General features: G+C 48.4%; 1 protein-coding gene across 1 annotated transcript in view; it reads right to left on the reverse strand.

Annotated features, from left to right (window-relative positions):
* Positions 1-2,741: 2,741 nt before the first annotated feature.
* Positions 2,742-18,345, reverse strand: part of Dis3l (DIS3 like exosome 3'-5' exoribonuclease) — a 36,154-nt gene continuing 20,550 nt past the window's right edge. Inside the window, exons 7-17 of the mRNA XM_023712564.1 lie at positions 17,709-17,888; positions 17,081-17,250; positions 15,832-15,993; positions 12,463-12,710; positions 11,266-11,358; positions 8,703-9,236; positions 6,485-6,639; positions 6,205-6,383; positions 4,297-4,442; positions 3,378-3,552; positions 2,742-3,298 (exon numbers count right to left, since the gene is read on the reverse strand). Of these exons, the coding sequence (XP_023568332.1) occupies positions 2,990-3,298; positions 3,378-3,552; positions 4,297-4,442; positions 6,205-6,383; positions 6,485-6,639; positions 8,703-9,236; positions 11,266-11,358; positions 12,463-12,710; positions 15,832-15,993; positions 17,081-17,250; positions 17,709-17,888 (2,351 nt within the window). The 3' untranslated portion in view covers positions 2,742-2,989. The remainder of the gene's footprint in view (positions 3,299-3,377; positions 3,553-4,296; positions 4,443-6,204; positions 6,384-6,484; positions 6,640-8,702; positions 9,237-11,265; positions 11,359-12,462; positions 12,711-15,831; positions 15,994-17,080; positions 17,251-17,708; positions 17,889-18,345) is intronic.

The following is an 18,345-nucleotide window of genomic DNA, read 5'->3' on the forward strand; positions in this document are numbered from 1 at the left end:
GAGGCTGAGGCAGGAGGATCATTTTGAGTTTGAGGGCAGCCTGAACTACATAGTGAGACCTTGTCTTAAAAAAAAAAAAAAAAATTAAGAAAAAACTATGTTGGAAAATGTTGCATCCAGGGGCTGGGGAGATGGCTCAGTAGAATAAGCGCTTTCCTGGCAAACCCAAGGGTCTAAATTCAATCCCTGGTTCTGCCAAAAAAAAAAAAAAGTAAAAAGAAAAATTTTCAGCTGAATATTATGACTGTTAGCATTTTTCAGTTAAAATGAATTTAATCTTTTTATGAATGGATATTTTTTCATAGGAAAAGTTACATGAAGGTACAATTATTCCTTGGCATGGGGTCGGATGCCTGTAATCGCAGCCCACACTAGCCTCCCGATTACAGCAGGCACCACCACGCCTGGCCGGCCCATGTTTATTTTCAGACAGGGTCTCACTATGCAGTTCTGGCGGGCCTTGAGTTCACGTTGTAGCTCTGGCTGGTCTTTCTCACAAAGATCCTCCTGCCTCAGCCTGGGATTACAGGTGTGCACCACTGTGCCTGGCTTGCCCTTGAATTTTCAATCCTTCTGCCTCATAAGTGAGTAGCTGGGACTAGAGCAGTGTGCCCCCATGCCTGGTGGTGACACTTTGTATCTTAGTGGACCTTCTTCCGGCATACATATATCAAGCTGGGTTTAGAATGGAGTAATCCTAATTAGCCTGATCTGAGTGATCAGAAATCCCATTCCAACAAAGCCAAGCTCACGAAGCTGTCCTGTGGTGCTGCGAGTGTGCCCCTTGCTTGCACTGAGTAACACGAAGGTTTCTCTGGCAGGTGTGTCTGTGGACGCAGCGGGCACACAGGCGGTTGAGGTGCAGGCTGGAGAGGAGCAGTGACCAAGACGGGTCCACAGCCCACGTGGCCAGTCCTGTCGGCGCTCCACGTGGGAGGAAGGAAGTGAGAGGAGCCACCACTGGACCTGTCTTTCCAACGTACAACTCCAGGCTGGGCATGGTGGTGCTCATCTGTAACCCTGGCATTGGGGAGGCTGAGGCAGGAAGATCACTGTGAGTTTGAGGCCAGCCTGGGCTACATAGTGTGTTCAAGGCCAGCATGAACTCCATAGCAAGACCCTGTCTCAAAACACCAAAATAACAAAACGTAGAGCTCCGTGCTGCACGGTTGCTGAGGGCGTTAGGGCCTCCACCGAGCATCAACTCGACATTCTGCACGCTTGCCATTTGTATTTTGTTTACTCTGTAGGAAAATTCTTAGGTGGTAGAATACATGCAAAATCCTAATTAAAGTCGTGTTTATTTATGTTTGTCCCTTATTGACTTAGTTCAGCCTGTTTGTCATCTGGAGTGCTATTGTTATACAGCTGTGACCTCATGAATGATTAACAGTGAATAAGCTGCGCTCTTGCTGCTGTTGCCGCCGCCAGTGGACACTAAATGGCTGTGCTGACGAAATGGGGTCATGTTGAAGATGTAAATATGTTCTGACCATTAATGTCTTTTTAAAATAAAAATGATTTTTTTAAGCTGGTGGTGTTAAAGTCTTCCATCACTCCTTCAGTGAGTTACACTTTCACTACAGCATGAATTGGCATGTGTTTGGGGTGGTCGCCCTGACCCACAAGGGTAGGGCTGTGCTGAGGCCTGGCCATTGCTGGGACCAGCCGAGGGGACCCGCGGTGTGCCAGGGGACACAGCCACAGGCAGGGCTTCATTGGGTGGAGATGCGAGCCTTGGGGCGAATGGTGCAGGGACAGACATGAGCCAGGAGCGTGGGAGTGGGGACCGTAGGGCTGCTTGTAGCTCTTCCTGCCTGTGCCAGCGTAGGGTGCTCACGGGAGGTTGGTAGGAGCTTTGTCCTTGGCCCAGGGAGGGATCCATAGCAGAGAGGCCTGGACGGCCACCGGGGAGCCGGGGAGATGGACAACAAAGCCCTTGCCTCTCCCTGTAGGATGGTGGAGAATGGCGCGTAGAGTGGCTTCTGTCCAAAGCGGGGATAGCAGCTGTCGTGTGCTCTTCCAGGTCACTGACTGGGGCAGGGACAGTGCCAAGATGGCCTGGTTGCAAAGCCAAAAAGTGGAGCACGGGAAAACGGGGGGGTGTGGGGCTTGTGGGGGAAAGGGTTAGAAGACAGCATGGCCTCAAGGTGGCACTGAGCAGGGTGTGGGGGGCATACACCTGTGACACCATCACTTGGGAGACTGAGGCCAGAGGGTTACAAGTTTCTTGGTGTCCTGGTCAGATCTCTGTCCATACTCGGGGTCTGGTCTGGGGCAGTTCTTTTCCTGCCTGGTGCTTTTTCTTTGGGCATGGGGGTGGGGGCGGCACCAGGGATTGAATTTAGGCCTTTGCGCCTGGTGCTGGTTTTGCTGACAGACTTAACAAGCTCCCAGTGTGTGTGTGGGGGGGTCAGCTCATCTGAGGGGCACTCAACAGAAGGGTGCAGACAAGCCTCTCTGTGCACCCCACCTCCTCCTGTGTGCCCTGTCCTCTGGTGCCAGCACAACTGGGAATGTGTACAGCAAGTGGGAAACAGCTTTAAAGTGGGGAGGTGGACAGGACAGGTCTTACTGCAAGTAACTAAAAAAAAGCTCTCTGAGCCAGAGTGCCCTCAGACCCAAGCAGCCCATTGCAGGGCTTTTTCTTAAATGGTGCTGGGGTTGGAACCCAGAGCCTCACATGTTCGAGCCAAGTGCTATGTCCCCAGCCATTAAACTTTGAGAGAACTGAGACCAGACAACTTAAAATCCTGGGTTTATAAAAAAGAGGCCAGCAGGTGACCCTGGAAAGCACCGTTCCCTGTCCGCTCAGGACTAAAACTTGCGTGTTCAGTGACCTTGTGTATTTACAGCAATGCCAGCGAACCAGGAGAGAACACGACATGGAAGATATCTGCTTGGTCCTGGGCACCAAGAGATGGCACATCAAGTGGGTTTGGGAAGATGGTAAAACACCAACGAAGCTCTCTAAGGAAGCAGGACTCTCTCAGATGCTGTAGTCCCCTGACACATCCAAGAGTGCCAGGTCCCGGATCTCCTCCAGTAGCGCATACAGGCTTCGGCCCTTGGTCTGGCCATACTCCGGATATTCCTCCCGAGAGGTGTCCACTGCCACCTCCTGGGCCAGCTGGGCCTCCTCTGAGCACCTGGTGACTTCCCTCACTAAGTCACTCTTCAGCAGGAGTGGGCTCGGTGAGGAGAGCCCCGAGCTTGGGACCTCATATGGTTTGTTGCTGACGAGCTCCAGCCTGATTGTGTCCGAATGGCAGCGTGAGGCCTGCACGGATATCCTGACCTGTCACGGAGGAGAGGCACACGTCAGCAGGTCCCCCTCCTCGTCCCACCGAAGGCAGTGCCTCCACAGACGCACTCACCGTGACATGGTCGAACAGGTGGAGTGTGACCGAGTCCCCTCCCATCGTGGTGGAGATGATTTTATCTTGAAATCTCTGCAGAGAACCTGGTTTCCACTCCAAGTGGCCTTCCGGGCCACACGACATCACCAAACCATCTTTATTTTTTAGATAAGCAGCACCTTTAATCCCAAACCTGAGTCGTAGTTGAAATAAAGATCCAGAGTTAATGTCCTCTTACTATGCAGATCTTGCATGTTTATCTGGATGAAAACCAAGTCACTCTTCTTGTGCTTTGCCTCCAAATATTTACTCTTAACAGAGGGAACACAAAAGCCTTGTAAATAAGATGCTGGCCTAGACACGGACTTTCTCTGTGGCCTTCATTTCCCAATTATATGCCGAGCTATACATTACATCGTGTAATTAATTGATCATTTCATAAATAGTTGCTTAAATTTAAATAGTTGCTTAAATTTACTGGGCCAGGTATGCTAGTGCAGTCCTATAATCCCAGCACGTGGGAGCCTAAGGCCAGAAGATCACCGCAAGTGTGAGGCAGCCCGGGCTACGTAGTGATTTCAAGGCCAGTCTGAACTGCAGAGTGAAATTATTTTTTCTCTTTGGTGCTGTTGGGAATTGAGCCCAAAAAGCACTGTGCACTCCAGACAAGTACTCTGGCACTGACCTACACCCGCAGCCCAAAGAAGTACTTCTCATTTATTTAGTTTTTTGAAACAGGATCTTACTATGTACGTCAGGCAGTGTTTGAACTCATGGTGATGCTCCTGCCTCAGCCTCCTGGGTGCTGGGTATAGGTGTGCACCACTAAGAATGGCAACGCACACCTTAATAAATTCACATCTAATGTTATGTTTGCGTTCTACACGTTCAGGTTTACTGTGACTTTGTATTAGCTACTGCATCAGCTGTAACATACCTTGGTATAAATACTAGCACACCATTCGTTCTAATGGAGTAAATAACACCGTCGGCTGTGCAGCGCTCCTCAGTCCCAGGGTCTTTGTCTTTAAAGTACATGCACTGGAAGAGCTCGGTAGACTGCTTCTGAGAATGCTGTGCTGCCTGAGAAGCAGAACCCAGAGGATTAGAACTGCCCTGAGATTCCCACAAGAAATAGACGCATATCCTCACAGCCTCTTTAAAAGTTAGATGCAGCCAGGCCTGATGGTGCGCAGCAGTGAGCTCAGCACTCAGGAGGCTGAGGCAGGAGGATCCCAGGGAATTTGAGGCCAGCCTGAGCTACACAGTGGAGAGCCTGTCTTTAACAAAACCCCAAGGAACTGAATTTTTAGTGTTAGTTAATCTAGATATGAACATGGCTCGTGCTACAGTATTGTACAACAGAATTAGAATACTGGCTATAGAAAATATTGAACAATTACATGGCTTTTAGGGGTTTTTTTCTCACTAAGTAGATCAGCCTCCCAAGTGCTGGGATTACAGGCGCGGGCCACCAGGCCCGGTCTCAATCGCTGTCTCAGCACGTCCCATGGGCGGGGCCAGCATGGCAGGCCAGGTATCAAACCCTGGCCGCTGTGCTCTGCCCGGTTTCCAGTTTTCTGTGTCACCCAATGGTCCAGTTCTATGCTGTGCAGTCTTACAGCTGCTAGTGACAGTGTGCAATACAATGCAAAGTAGCTCGTACGATAAGGGTCCACGGCAGTCACTGACACGCTGTGCTATCAGTAAGTATGTGAAGTGAAAACCGATTTCACATAGGTGCATTTCTATAAATGAGGATGTAAGACTGTCTAGAATTGTTAGTAATGATTATCTCTGGGTGATGGGATGGATGAGTTTTCTGTTTTCATACCCTTTTACAAAATTTTTGAGAGGGTCTCATTGCGTAGTTTAGCCTAGTCTTAAATTCACTATCTAGCTCAAACAGACCTAGAACTCGTGATGATCCTCCTGCATCAGCCTCTTGAATGCTGAGATTACGGGTGTGTGCCTGGCTTCATATCTTTAGGTGTTGTTTGCACCTTTACCTATCCACCTTTTGGATAAACCAACGCATTGCCACACCTTCCAAATCCAAGTGAGGCTTGGTGGTGCGGCTTAGAAGGCTGAGGCTGATTATTTGAGCCTTATAAATTTGAGATTAGCTTGGGCAGCATGGTGAGACCTCATCTCAAAAACACAAACTGAAATCCTCAAATCCACGTAAGTTAATGTGTTTAGTTAACTTAGTTTTTTGAAACAGGATCTTACTATGTACGTCAGGCAGTGTTTGAACTCATGGTGATGCTCCTGCCTCAGCCTCCTGAGTGCTGGGTATAGGTGTGCACCACTAAGAACGGCAATGCACACCTTAATAAATTCACATCTAATGTTATGTTTGTGTTCTACATGTTCAGGTTTACTGTGACTTTGTATTAGCTACTGCATCAGCTGTAACATGCCTTGGTATAAATACAAGCACACCAGACAGCGCTGGCTCGAATAATTGCCGAATTTAGCTGGGCATCCCTATATCCCAGTACATGGGAGGCTGAAGCAGGAGGACTACTGTGAGTTCAAGGGCAGCCTGAGTTATATAGTATGACCCTCTCTTTTTTTGGTCTTTTCGAGATAGGGTCTCGCTATGCAGCTCAGGCTGGCCTTAAGCTCACTCTGTAGCGCAGGCTGGTCTCGAACTCAGTGATCTTCCAGAATGCTAGGACTACATGCAGGCACTACCAGGCCCACAGGTAAGGGAATTTTTAAACTTACTCGGTTTCGGGGGCCGGAGAGATGGCTCAGTGGAATAAGCACTTCCCTGGCGAGCGCAAAGGCCTGCGTTCAATCCCCGGTTCCACCAAAAAAAACAAAAAAAAAAACTTACTCGGTTTCTGTTGTTGATATGTCTGCACAGTTCCTCAAGATCTTTGTTGCTTAATAAATTTTCTTTAATTTCTGTTTTCTTATCTTTTGAAATGGCTGCCATCAATAGGCGGTGTACTACAATATCCGAGTATCTTCTTATTGGAGAGGTAAAGTGGGTGTATTTATCTAAGGCGAGACCTTCGGAAAAGAAACCACTGTCAGAATAGGAAGTGTATTCATACACCTACTAAACAGCCTGCTCAAGGTCCTGCCACAAGTGAGAGAAGAGGGTCATTCACCGTAGTGCTGGAATTCCTCCTCCGCACAGGAGCCGGTCGAGAAGTACAGCGCGTTGGACATGGCCTGCGTGGCCATGGAGCGCAGCAGCCGGTTCACCGTGGGGTCGCCGGGGTCCTCTGCCTTAGCCAGAGAGTCGGCCAGCGCCTTGTTGGACCTGACCAGGAAGAGAAAAAGCGGATGTAGCCCTGGAAGGTGCGTCACAAGCCCGCTCCCACGGGAAGCCTTGGCGTGCTGGGCTGAACTCCACCATCTGCCAGCCACGAAATGTGTCTTCAGCGTTTCACAAGCAACGCTTTTCACCACAGAGAGAGCACCAGTTTGGCGTTAAGGTTTAAACAAAGCAAAAAATGTCAGCATTTGAGTAGATTTTTGTTTCCCTTGCGACAGGGTCTTGCTTATATAGCCCAGGCTGTCTTCAGAGTTTTGGTGACCCTCCTGCTTCAGCGTTCTAGAGTACTGGGGCAAGATGTGTACTACCGCGCTTGGCTTGAATAAACTTCTTAAGGGAGAGAGGAATGTGCTGTTCAATGCTGGGGTGAATGATGCTTGGCGCTAAGATGCAGGCTAATTCCCACCGAACCAAATTCTTAACACATTTAACTTTATATATATTACACTGGCCACAAATGGGGCTTGGCTTGGCTTTTCTCTCTCTTTTTTTTTTTTAATTATTTATTTTTATTTATTACATTTATTTATTGTGTGTGTGTGTGTGGCCAGCTCAGCCCACGAGGGGGCGGGGTGGCTGGCATGTGGTGCTGGGGATCGAACCGTGGTCCCTGTGCTTTGCCAAGCTTGTTTCAAGTAGGTGCTTTAGACCACTGAGCCATCTCCCCGGCCCTTTCTCTCTTTTTTTTAAAGACAGGGTCTTACTATGTAGTTCGGACTGGCCTCGGTTCACTATGTAACCCAGGCTGGTGTCTCAACTCATGGCAACCCTCCTGCCTCAGCCATCCAAGTGCTGGGATCACAGACATACACCCATGCCCAACTGCTCTTCCTTTTAATTCTGTCAAGAACTAGTGGGCCACAGGGAATTTGAGAAAACAAAGCAGCTGGCCACAGTGACGTGTGTCAAACAGTCCCAGGATCCAGGAGGGTGAGGCAGGAGGATCACCTGAGGCCAGAAATCCAGGACCAGCACTGCAAGACCCTATCTCAACCAATAACTAAAGCAAAACAAAATGTAAGGTACATTAAAAATCCTTAAATAATAACAGCAATTATTTCATTCATTTTGTAGTCCTGGGGATCCAATCCCACTAATTTACCAATGACCTACATCCCCAGGCCTCTTTATTTTTTGAGACATGATCTTGTAAATTTGCGATCCTCCTGTTTCAGCCTCCTGAGTGGCTGGGATCATATGCTTACTCGTTCTGTTTTGGCAGAACCAGGGATTGAGCTCAGGCCCTTGAGCTTGCAGGCAAGCACTTATTCTACTGAGCTATCTCCCTGGCCCTGGGATTATATGCTTAAACTTCCTTTTTTTTTTTTTTTTTAAAGAGAGAGAGATATAGGAAGTATTCTATTTTTGTATTCTTAAAATAATGTTTAAGGCTGAGGAAATACAGAAGTATCAGAAATAAAACTAATAAAACAACATATAATTCAGTTCTATATTGTGGCTAAGAGTGAAAGGAGGGTTGGGGAGATAGCTCAGTGGAATAAGCATCTGCCTGGCAAGCTCAGGGTCCTGAGTTCAATCCCCTGTACCGTATAAAAAAAAAAAAAAAAAAGAGGAAAGCGAACACACAATGACACTGAATACAGAGGCAACGTGATCAAGTGGTCACTAAAGAGCGCATCATGGGCAATGCCTATAACCCCAGCACTCCGGGAGGCTGAGGCAGGAGCATCGCAAATTGGAGGTCACCATGGCCAACAGGGACTTAGGCCCCGTCTCAAAAATAAAACAAAACACACAGGTTAGGCTGCATTTTGAAAGTGTTAAAATAAGCTGGGCATGGTGGCACACACCTGTAACTTCAGCACGGGGGAGGCTGAGGCAGGAAGACCACCAGAAGTGCAAGGCAAGCCTGGGCTGCACAGCAAGCCCCTGTCTCAAAAACACCCAGAGACAATTTTGTACGTAACATTAAGGTAAATGACAGCCAAGTCTCCTAGTTTGGCTCACACGTCCTCCTGTGCCCGTCATAAACGACCACCAACTACGCGCCCACCCCACGCCCCCACCCCGCCGGATCGGATCGCTACCGAGTGTCGATGGCGAAGCCCTTGGCCGCAGCGCACTCGCGGAGCTCAGCGAAGAACTCCTGGTGGGGCGGCGGGTGCTGGCGCAGCAGGGCCTGGTGGGGGAAGCTCTCCCAGATCTTCCTGGCCACCCAGTGGTTGGCCAGGATCATGCATTCGGCCACCATCTCGTGCACCTCCAGGGGCTGCTTGGGGATGAGGTCGTCGATGTTCTTTTTCTCGTCCAGCTGGACGCGAACCTCCATGCCCTCCAGCTCCAGCGCCCCACAGCGGTCGCGCTTGGCCCGCACGTGCCGCGCGACGTCCGCCAGCCTCCCGACGGCCCACGCCAACTCCTCCAGCCTGGTTTGTCTGCTTTTCTCATCCAAGCTTTTGAATTCTGGGATCTCATCAGCGACGCCAAAGTTTCTAGCCAGGAGCTCCTGGGCCGCTTCATAGCACAGTTTGTAAGCGGACCGAATGATGGTTCTGCCGTACCACACCGCTTTGATTTCATACGAGGTTTTATCCAGTTGCCACATGACGCTCACAGCGTACCTACAAGACCGGTAACATTGACAATCACATGACTTACTTGTGCTATTGTTTTGTTCTTTTGAGACAGGGTCGAGGTATGTAGTTCATGCCATCATTGCATCTGCAGCAATCCTCCTGCCTCAGCCTCCTGAATGCTGGGTTTATGGAAGACTCAGGAAATTACAGTCAAGCTTTTTAAATCCCAAAGGCAGAACCATGCTGTTGCAACCTTGATATCTATAACCCTTGATGGCTGGTTAATTAGTGAAAATTCATTTTAGCAAATGAATTTTGCTGAATTTACCAAAACATTCTGTTTAGGAATATACATACTAATTACCCATATATCAAAAGGATTCCTTTTCCTGATATGTAAAAAGCTTTTACAAATTAGTAGTGAATCATAAACCCAATGAAAAGTGGGCAAAGAGTAGGAAATACATAATTTACAGAAGTATGTAAATGCCAGTTAAACTAGTTGGAAAACGTGGATTAAGACCACTCTGAGAGGGCTGGTGAGATGGCTCAGTGGTCTAAAGCACCTACTTAGAACAAGCTTAGCAAAGCACAGGGACCGCGGTTCAATCCCCCAGCACCACATGCCAGCCAGCCCCGCTCCCTGGTGGGCTGAGCAGGCCACACACACACATACACACACACACACACAAATAAATAAGTAAATTAAAAAAAAAAAAAAAAAAAAAAAAAAAAAAAAAAAAAAGACCACTCTGAGATACTTATTTTTTATGCTGAAGATTGAAGCCAGGGCCTCACGCATGCAGAGCACGCACTTCACTCCCCAGCAACAGCCCCGGCCGCTCTATTTTTCATCTATCCAACTGGCTAAGATAAAAGTCTATCACAAAAACAAAACAAAACAAAACAAAACAAAACAAAAACTCTACCACATACTGCACTGGTGAGGCTGTGGGGAAAAGAAACATCCCCACACACCGATGGTGGAAATATGATTACAGTAACCTCCTCGGAAGGAAACTGTGTTATGTTGATGTAAACACAAACGCATCTGCCTTGACACACAAATGGCACTTTAGGAATGTCTCCTTCAGCTGGGCTTACATGTGTGAGACGGGTTGAGAATTCAAGGTAGCTTTGTTTTGAACAGTGACAGACTGTGAATTATCCAAATTTGCACAGATAAGCCGCTATCACTCAATAAAATGATCCCAAGGCCCATGAAATCCAGAACAAAAAGATATTAGATATTGTGAACATGTGTGTGTAATGCTACCATTAAAAACAAGTATCCAGGGGCCGGGGAGATGGCTCAGTGGAATAAGCGCTTCCCTGGCAAGCGCAAGGGCCTGAGTTCAATCCCCGGTTCCACCAAAAAAAAAAAAAAAGTATCCAGGGCCCGGGGAGATGGCTCAGTAGAATAAGCACTTGCCTGGCAAGCACAAGGGCCTGAGTTCAATTCCCAGTTCTGCCAAAAAACAAAACACAACAAAACAAAAAGCAAGTATCCATATTTGTGTGTGTGTGTGTGTGTGTGTGTGTGTGTGTGAGTGTGTGATTATTTCTGTCTTTTGGGTTTTTGAGACAGCTTTGCTAGGCTATTCAGGCTGGCCTTAAACTCGCTTATGTAGCCCAAGCTGGCCTTGAATTCACAGCAGTCCTCCTGCCTCAGCTCCCAAGTGCTGGGATTATAGGCGTGCACCACCACTCCTGGCTTGTGTGTGTAACTAAATCTAGTGAACAAGAAACTGGCAGTTGAGCAGGTGCTCGGATGGAAGCTGTCTTTCAATTAACTCTTGGAACCTGCAGGTTGGGTCTTGGGAAACATAATTTTTATTACCTATTCAAAGGCAAGCTTTACAACGAAGGAAAACTCCTTAAGTGTGTCTTTGGCGCACCAAACAGCTCCCACAGGCCTGTGTGTGCTCAGAGCCACACACATTTGCTCCCAGACTTTCAAAAGCCAACAGCAGGGAGAAGAGGACTGCGAGGGAACTGCAGCGCAGAACATGGAGGAGCGCAGGGTGCGGCGGCCGGGCTGCGACAGGCCTTGAAGGTAACAAGGGTAACTCACCTGTCCACGCCTCCCAGGAGGGAGCACAGGTCGGCGCTGAGGGCAGAGGGCAGCATGTCATAGCGCCGATCCGCTAGGTAGTACGTGGTGGCCCTGCAGAGAATGACAGAGGCATGGCTGACCTTCAGCAGGGGAGGGGCAGCCGGGACCCCAACAGGCTCCCCAGGACAGGTGCCAGCTGTGTCACAAAATGACTCCCAGCTGCCCACTTGCCTACAGTTCAGCTTTGGGCTGAAAAATCTACTGATGGAATAAAGAAAAACTGCTCCAGAGATGGGGCGTGGTGGTACGCGCCTGTAACCCCAGCTCTTGGGAGGCTGTAAACAGGCGGATCACTACGAGTCCGATCTTGTAGTGAGACCCTGAACACCCTGTAGACATGTCCCTAAAATACAGAAAAGAAAAAAAAAGAAAAAAAAAAGAAAAAACTGCTCCATAGTTTGCCGCGTGTCTGCGATCCCAGCCCTTGCTCGGATCACTAGGAGCTCGAGGCCAGCATGTGCTACACTGTGAGACCCGGCTTTAAAAGACCAAAACAGCCGTCTCGCCGCTCCTCACCATGACCGTCCTTTCTCTGGGGTGCTCTTTTTCCTTTCACTTGGCCCCCTCAGAGAGGCCGGCCTCGCTCTGCAGAGCCTCTCACATAAACCTGGCTACTGCTTAAAGAACAAGACAATGACACACATCTTGGCTGTTTAAGAAAAACTACAATGTAGTAACACAGTCTTTATACAGTATGTTACTGCATGAAAATAGAACTCATTTCCATTTGGTAGGAAATAATGCATAGAAAAGTTAAGAGGAAAGGTAAGTTGATCAAAGTCCTATTTTATGCTGTTGCTTTTGGCTGGTGCTAGAGATCAAACCCAGGGCCTTTTGCATTTGAGGCCAGAGCTCCACCACTGAGCCACACCCCCAGCCTGTTTTTGTTTTTTGAGACAGGGCCTCACTCTGCAGTCCAGGCTGACCTCAACCTCATGGCGATCTTCCCGCGTCAGCTTTCCAAGTGCTGGGATTCCTGGTGTGCACCAGCACATCCGGCAAAAGGATGATTGTTCTTAAAAGAGCCAGGGAGGGGAGTGCTGCATTTTTTTTTTTCCATGAGGGATTCTCAGAATTCTGCACATTAGATCAGTGTCCAACGCCGGCCACGCACATGACCACAGCAATGTACAGCGATGATCGACACAACCCTACCTCGTTCTAGCTTCCACGTCAACGTAAGAATTGGGAGCCACGAAGTGGGTGACATCTGCGATGTGGACCCCGAGCTCCAGGTCGCCGTCACTCAGGGTCCTGATGGACAGCGCATCATCCACGTCCTCACAGCCCTTGGGGTCGATGCTGAACACCAGGTGGGTTCGCCGCAGGTCTCTCCTCTGGTGCTCCTCCTCGGCGCTCACCTGCCAGGGCTTCTCGGGGGTGTTCACCGGCATCTCGCACAGCTGTGGAGAGGCCACACCCTCAGCCACCTGAGCACCAGAGCGAGACGTCTGTGCTTGCAATCTTGATGTGAGTGTGGAGGGAAACGCTCACCCAGTCACCTTCTCTGCCAGCCCGGTTCAAGTCTTTGGGCAAGAATTATTCATTAGGTGCCTCAAGTATGTCAGGTTCTGGGCGCAGCTCAGGAAAGTCAGGGCTCCCCAGAAAACATACCCTCTCTCTCTCTCTTTTTTTTTTTTGTTTGCAGAACTGGGAAATGAACTCAGGCCCTTGAGATTGCCAGGCAAGCCCTTATTCTACTGATCTATTTCCCCAGCCCCAGAAAACATACTCGTTTTTTTTTTTTTTGTGGAACTGGGGAATTGAACTCAGGCCCTTGTGCTTGCCAGGGAAGTGCTTATTCTACTAAGCCATCTCCCCAACTCCAAAAACATACTCTTGAAGGCCTCTGAAACTGACTGGAAATGTCTCAGGAAGTCACTTCTGTCAGCCTCATCAATTATGGGGACTGGGCAAGAGTGGGTGGCTCAGGAGAGGGTAAAGTGTACCCCATTCCCAAGTGATCCATGTTTTTTTTTTATATTTATTTATTTATTTGTTTTTATTTAGTGTGTGTGTGGCCAGCTCAGCCCACCAGGGGGCGGGCCTGGCTAGCATGTGGTGCTGGGGATTGAACCGCGGTCCCTGTGTTTTGCTTAGCTTAGCTTGTTCTAAGTAGGTGCTTTAGACCACTGAGCCATCTCACCAGCCCGTGATCCACGTTTGATTTGTCTTTCTTTTTCCTTTTTTTTTTCTTTTTGAGACAGGGTCTCACTATGCACTTGAGGCTGGCCTTGAAATCACTTTGTATGGGGCCAGTGAGATAGCTCAGTAGAATAAGCGCTTGCCTGGCAAGCGCAAGGGCCTGAGTTCAATCCCCGGCTCTGTCAAAAAAAAAAAAAAAAAGAAAGAAAAGAAAAGAAGTCACTTTGTAGCCCAGGCTGGCCTCAAACTTGGGGCAAGCCTCCTCCCTTAGCTTCCTAAGAGCTGGGATTATAGGTGCATGTAACTAAACTCAGCCCCATCCATTTGTTTGAATGTTGTTGAACGTTTAATTCAAGTCAAGCTCTGGAAAACAGTCAACATGTCCCAAGTTAAGAAAAGCTAAACTGCATGTGGGGGTGTGCACCTGTAACCCCAGCTCTTAGGAGGCAGAGGCAGGAGGATCGCTGAGACTTCAAGGTAAGTTTGGGCTACACAGTGATTTCAAGGTCAGCTTGGACTACACAGTGAGATCCTGTCTTTCATATTAATAATGACAACAATAAACAACCAAAAAAAGGGGGGGGGAGAAAAATTCCTTTAAGATAATTTAAATAGGACCAATCTAGGGCATTTTCTCTCCATTATTACCTAGATAAGCCATCAATTTGCAGTTAAGTAGGCTAAGAGGGGAGAGTGAATTCTAGTCCTGTAATTTTAATTCACACTTTATTTTATTCTAGTGTTTTCACTAAGAGCTACCAAGTAAGTCAACAAATCATTTCCAGAAATGAATGTTAAAACATAAAAGTTTAATATAAAATATTCCAAAGTATCTTCCTGTTATAGCTCCTACTCTGTCAAAAACTGTGAAGCTAATAAGAATATCCATCCACTCCTGGTGCTAATGGAGACGGGCCCAATTTTACAAGGAAACTGCCAGTACATAATGAAAGTTGTTCACATTTTGGTACCCTTTGGCTTGGTAATCTCACTTTCAGGGTCCCACTCCAAGGGAATAATCAAAAAAGGAAAAAAAATACAGGGGAGAGTATTCATAAAAAAAAATTTGAAAGCAGTTTTTTATAATATAGGACTGAGAAATTAAGCAGCCCCGATGCCTAATGATTGAGGAATGCTGAAGCAAAAGGCACAGCCATTTGTCCCGCGCACTGCTTATTTTATAAGTAGGCTGTGTCAATGCAGAGAAATAATTTTAAGTGAAAGAAGCAGAACAGAGAATAAGTGCACCCTCGGATACGGCGAGGCGAGGATAATAAACAAGATTGATGCGGATTCTGAAAGATCATAAAGTGACGGAAATAGCTGATGGTTAATGGTCATGGGAGTTTTGTCTTCTGTAAAGGTTAGCAGAAGAGCCTCCTAAGGAGCATGGTTTTCTGACCCGGGGCGGGAGGTGCATGGGTACAGGATGCTGTTCCCAGCAGCCTTCGCGGCTGGGGCTGAAGGGTTGTGACGTCTAAGGGACATCCTGGGTGCCTAAAAGAGTGTTCTTGAGGCACTGACCCTGAGACCCTGGCAAGCTGGTGTTGTCCCCCCGTCCCCTTTTTTTTGAGACAAGTTCTCGATACGTAGCTCAGGCTGGCCTCTGACACATGCGCTCCTCCTGCCTCGGCCTCCCAAGTGCCAGGATTCCAGGCGTGCACCACCACGCCTGGAGAGCTAAGCATAGTTGGAAAACGTGAACATTTGAGAGCTGGGAGACTGTAGGAAACAGCTGCATACCTGCAGCTGACTTTAGTGCGGTCCAGATACAGAATAAAACCAAGAGCCGGGGATTGAGCTCAGTGACACAGCTCCTGCCTGGAACGTGTGAGGTGATGAGTTCAATTTGCAGTGCCCAAAAACCCCCACAAAAAAAACAAAAAAGCCAGACCTGGTGCAGGATGCCTGTAACCCTGGGGCTTGGGGTGCTGAATCAAGACCCTCTCTCCAAAGAACAAAAGCAAAAACAAACAAACAAACCCTCAAGGCAAATACAGAATAAAGAGGAGGGAGAATGTTTTCATTATCCGGTGGCTTTAGATAGTAGACTGTTCCACAGAATAAAGATTTGTCTGCTTGCCTGCACCCCATCCCCACTTTCCTTTCCTCTCTCTCTTGCCTTCTTCCTTCCTGGTTTTCTTCCCTCGTCTTTTTGAGACAGGGTCTTGCGACACGGTTCTGGCTGGCCTTAAACTCACTATGCAGCCAGGCTGGCCTCTAACTAGCAGCAGTCATTCGGCCGCAGCCTCCCAGTGCTGGGATCACAGGTGTGCACCACCACACCTGGCTCCCAGGTGGGTCTTTAATGATGCAACTACAACAAAACCAAAAATGGAAGTGTCCCTGGCAAAGCCCAAGGCCCCGGGGAAGTCTGACCTGAGCCTCCGAGAAGGGCCCAACCAAGATGCTGTTTTCCACCAGGATGGTGGCGATCTCCCCTTCCAGGTCGCCGATTCTCCCTAACACGCGGACGAAGTGTCCGTTTGGGTACAGGGACGTGGACTCCCAGGAATCGATGCGCACGACCACCCTAAATTCCTGCATAGAGGGAAAATAAAAGTGAGGTGATAAATAGCACTGGGTTCCAGAGAGAGAGGTGATCTGCAGTTTACCTATTTTTTGTGGTACCGGGGATTGAACTTGGGACCTTGCATTGCCAGGCAGGCACTTATGCTGCCGAGCTATATCCCTGGCCAAGGTTGATACTTTGAAAGGAGGCATTACCTCAAGTTAATGGACTGGAAATTTCAGTCAGTTAAAGTTAGTTAACACTTGTAACACAAAGGGAAAAACCAATTATACGTGGTCCCTGTATAGCTCTTTTTTCTTTTTTTTGTTTGAGACAGGATCTTGCTCTACAGTTCAGGCTGGCCTCGAACTCATGATGATGCCCCTGCCTCAGCCTCCTGAGTGCTGGAATTATGGGTGAGGTCTAATTTTCTCGAAACTTTAAGATGCTCTTTAGGGGAAAAGAAGGTGTCAATGTAAGCTGGACTCCTACTGCCTGACAATTTGGGTAAACCCAAGAAACGGAAATAGTGGTGGCTGCAGCTAGTGGCCTCAGAGGGTCCGCAAAAGCCTCCAGAGGAAGAGGGACAACGACCAGGCGGGTCAGTGGCTGGGGACATTCAGCTTCGTTATCTCATTTGCACACTGCAGAGCTGGGCCAGGCCTGCATGCCGAGCCACCAGGTTAACTTCTAACTTTCCCGTTTCCGTCTTCTCTCCAGCGCTGTGAGCCGTTATGGAGAATCAATTCTGCGAAGTACCACTACATCATCCCTGCAGGCCCAAGCGATCGTATTTCTGCATCGCGGGCTGGAAGCAAGCTTGTTAGTGTTGGCAAGGCGAAGCTATTCAAAGTTTCTGGGTTGGACGGCAGGATAATGTATGTTCACTCTGCCTGTCCTACAGAGTTCTTTCTAGGACGATTCTGCTCCAGCCTTCATTTATTAACCATGGACTACTTAACAGATAGTTCTTATATATTTAGAATTTTTAAAAAACAGGATCTTAAAGTGCCAGAATCCATCAATAATTGATTTCCTCTTAGGCGGAGGAACTCACAGCGCTTCCTGCATCGGTTGGCAGAGATAGAAAGAGAACAGAGACTGCATGTCAGCTACCTGCAGGGCTTCGGCTTGCTGGGTGCTAATGCGAATCTTGGGGATTCTGTAATCCCACGGGGTGACCAGGATCTTCTGGGCATTTCTTCCCTGACACTGGACTTCCTCCCGGGATGGGAATGTCACCACATAATCACGCCAGTTCTTCTGAAGGACACCAACCACGCGGCCTTTGGGAAGAAGGAAGAGAAAGAACGAGGTGTGACCGGCTCGCATGTCACCTCCCCTGGCCGTGACCAGCTCTGTGGGATGGAAGCAGAGGAGAAGTGCAAAGAGCCAGTTTTCTCGGTCACAGGCACGTGGGTAAAGAGGTGTCAGAGATCTGCCTTCTTAGTGTGTTGAAGATGGGTTGTCTTTTAGGATAAGTGATTTAGTATAGGACCCACATGGCCTCTCTTCTGAGCCTGATGCAACACCCAGAACCCACTTGTCCCTGTGCTCTTTCACCTTTCTCTCTCAGACCAGTCCACTGGGAAAGGTCAATGATTTGCAAGGGCCTGAGTTGAATCCCAGGTTCCGCCAAAAAAAGAAAAGTCAATGATTTTATCTTTTTTTTTTTTTTTTTGTATTTTGATACAGGCTACCTGGTAGGCAGGGAAGTAGCAATTCCAGGGGCTACGTGGCTCACCTGTGGGCATGGGCTCACTGGGGGCCTCGCCCGAGACTTTGTCCTCACTGTCGTTGTCACACAGGGCGCCGGTCCTTCCCTTCCATTCACCCTTCGGGAGCAGCTCCACAACCACTACATCCCCATGAATGGCGCGGTTCCGGGCCTTCATGCCATGGATGAGGATGTCGCTAGCTAAACCTGTGGTGGGCAGCACAGAGACCCGTGAGGCCCCCAGAGCCACAGTACACTGGGAGACTCAGGCCCGTCAGATCTAAGCAGCTCTCCTGCAAATAACAGCTCCTGCCTTACCGAGGTCACATTTTCAAGGTCATGCTTCTGCTGCTTCTAAGTGGAGAAACTGTCACCAGGTCACGGCATTGGATGCGCTTTCACACAGGCCATTCCATTACTTTTTGTTTGGTTCTGAGAGAGGGTCTCACTCTATAGCCCAGGTTGGCCTCGAACTCCTGACAATCCTCCTGCCTCAGCCTATTAACTTCCTGGATGACAGGCGTGTACCACCATGCCTGGGTGCTAACTTATTTATATACTGTTTTCATTTAGTTAGCTCTTTGACATGATTTACTAAGGTAATATAACTCAGCAAGTGATTCATGCTTGCAACCCCAGCTATTCAGGAGGCTGAGGCAAGAAG

The sequence above is a fragment of the Octodon degus genome, unplaced genomic scaffold (assembly GCF_000260255.1).
Source record: "Octodon degus isolate 3935 unplaced genomic scaffold, OctDeg1.0 scaffold00026, whole genome shotgun sequence".
Taxonomy (NCBI): Eukaryota; Metazoa; Chordata; class Mammalia; order Rodentia; family Octodontidae; genus Octodon; species Octodon degus.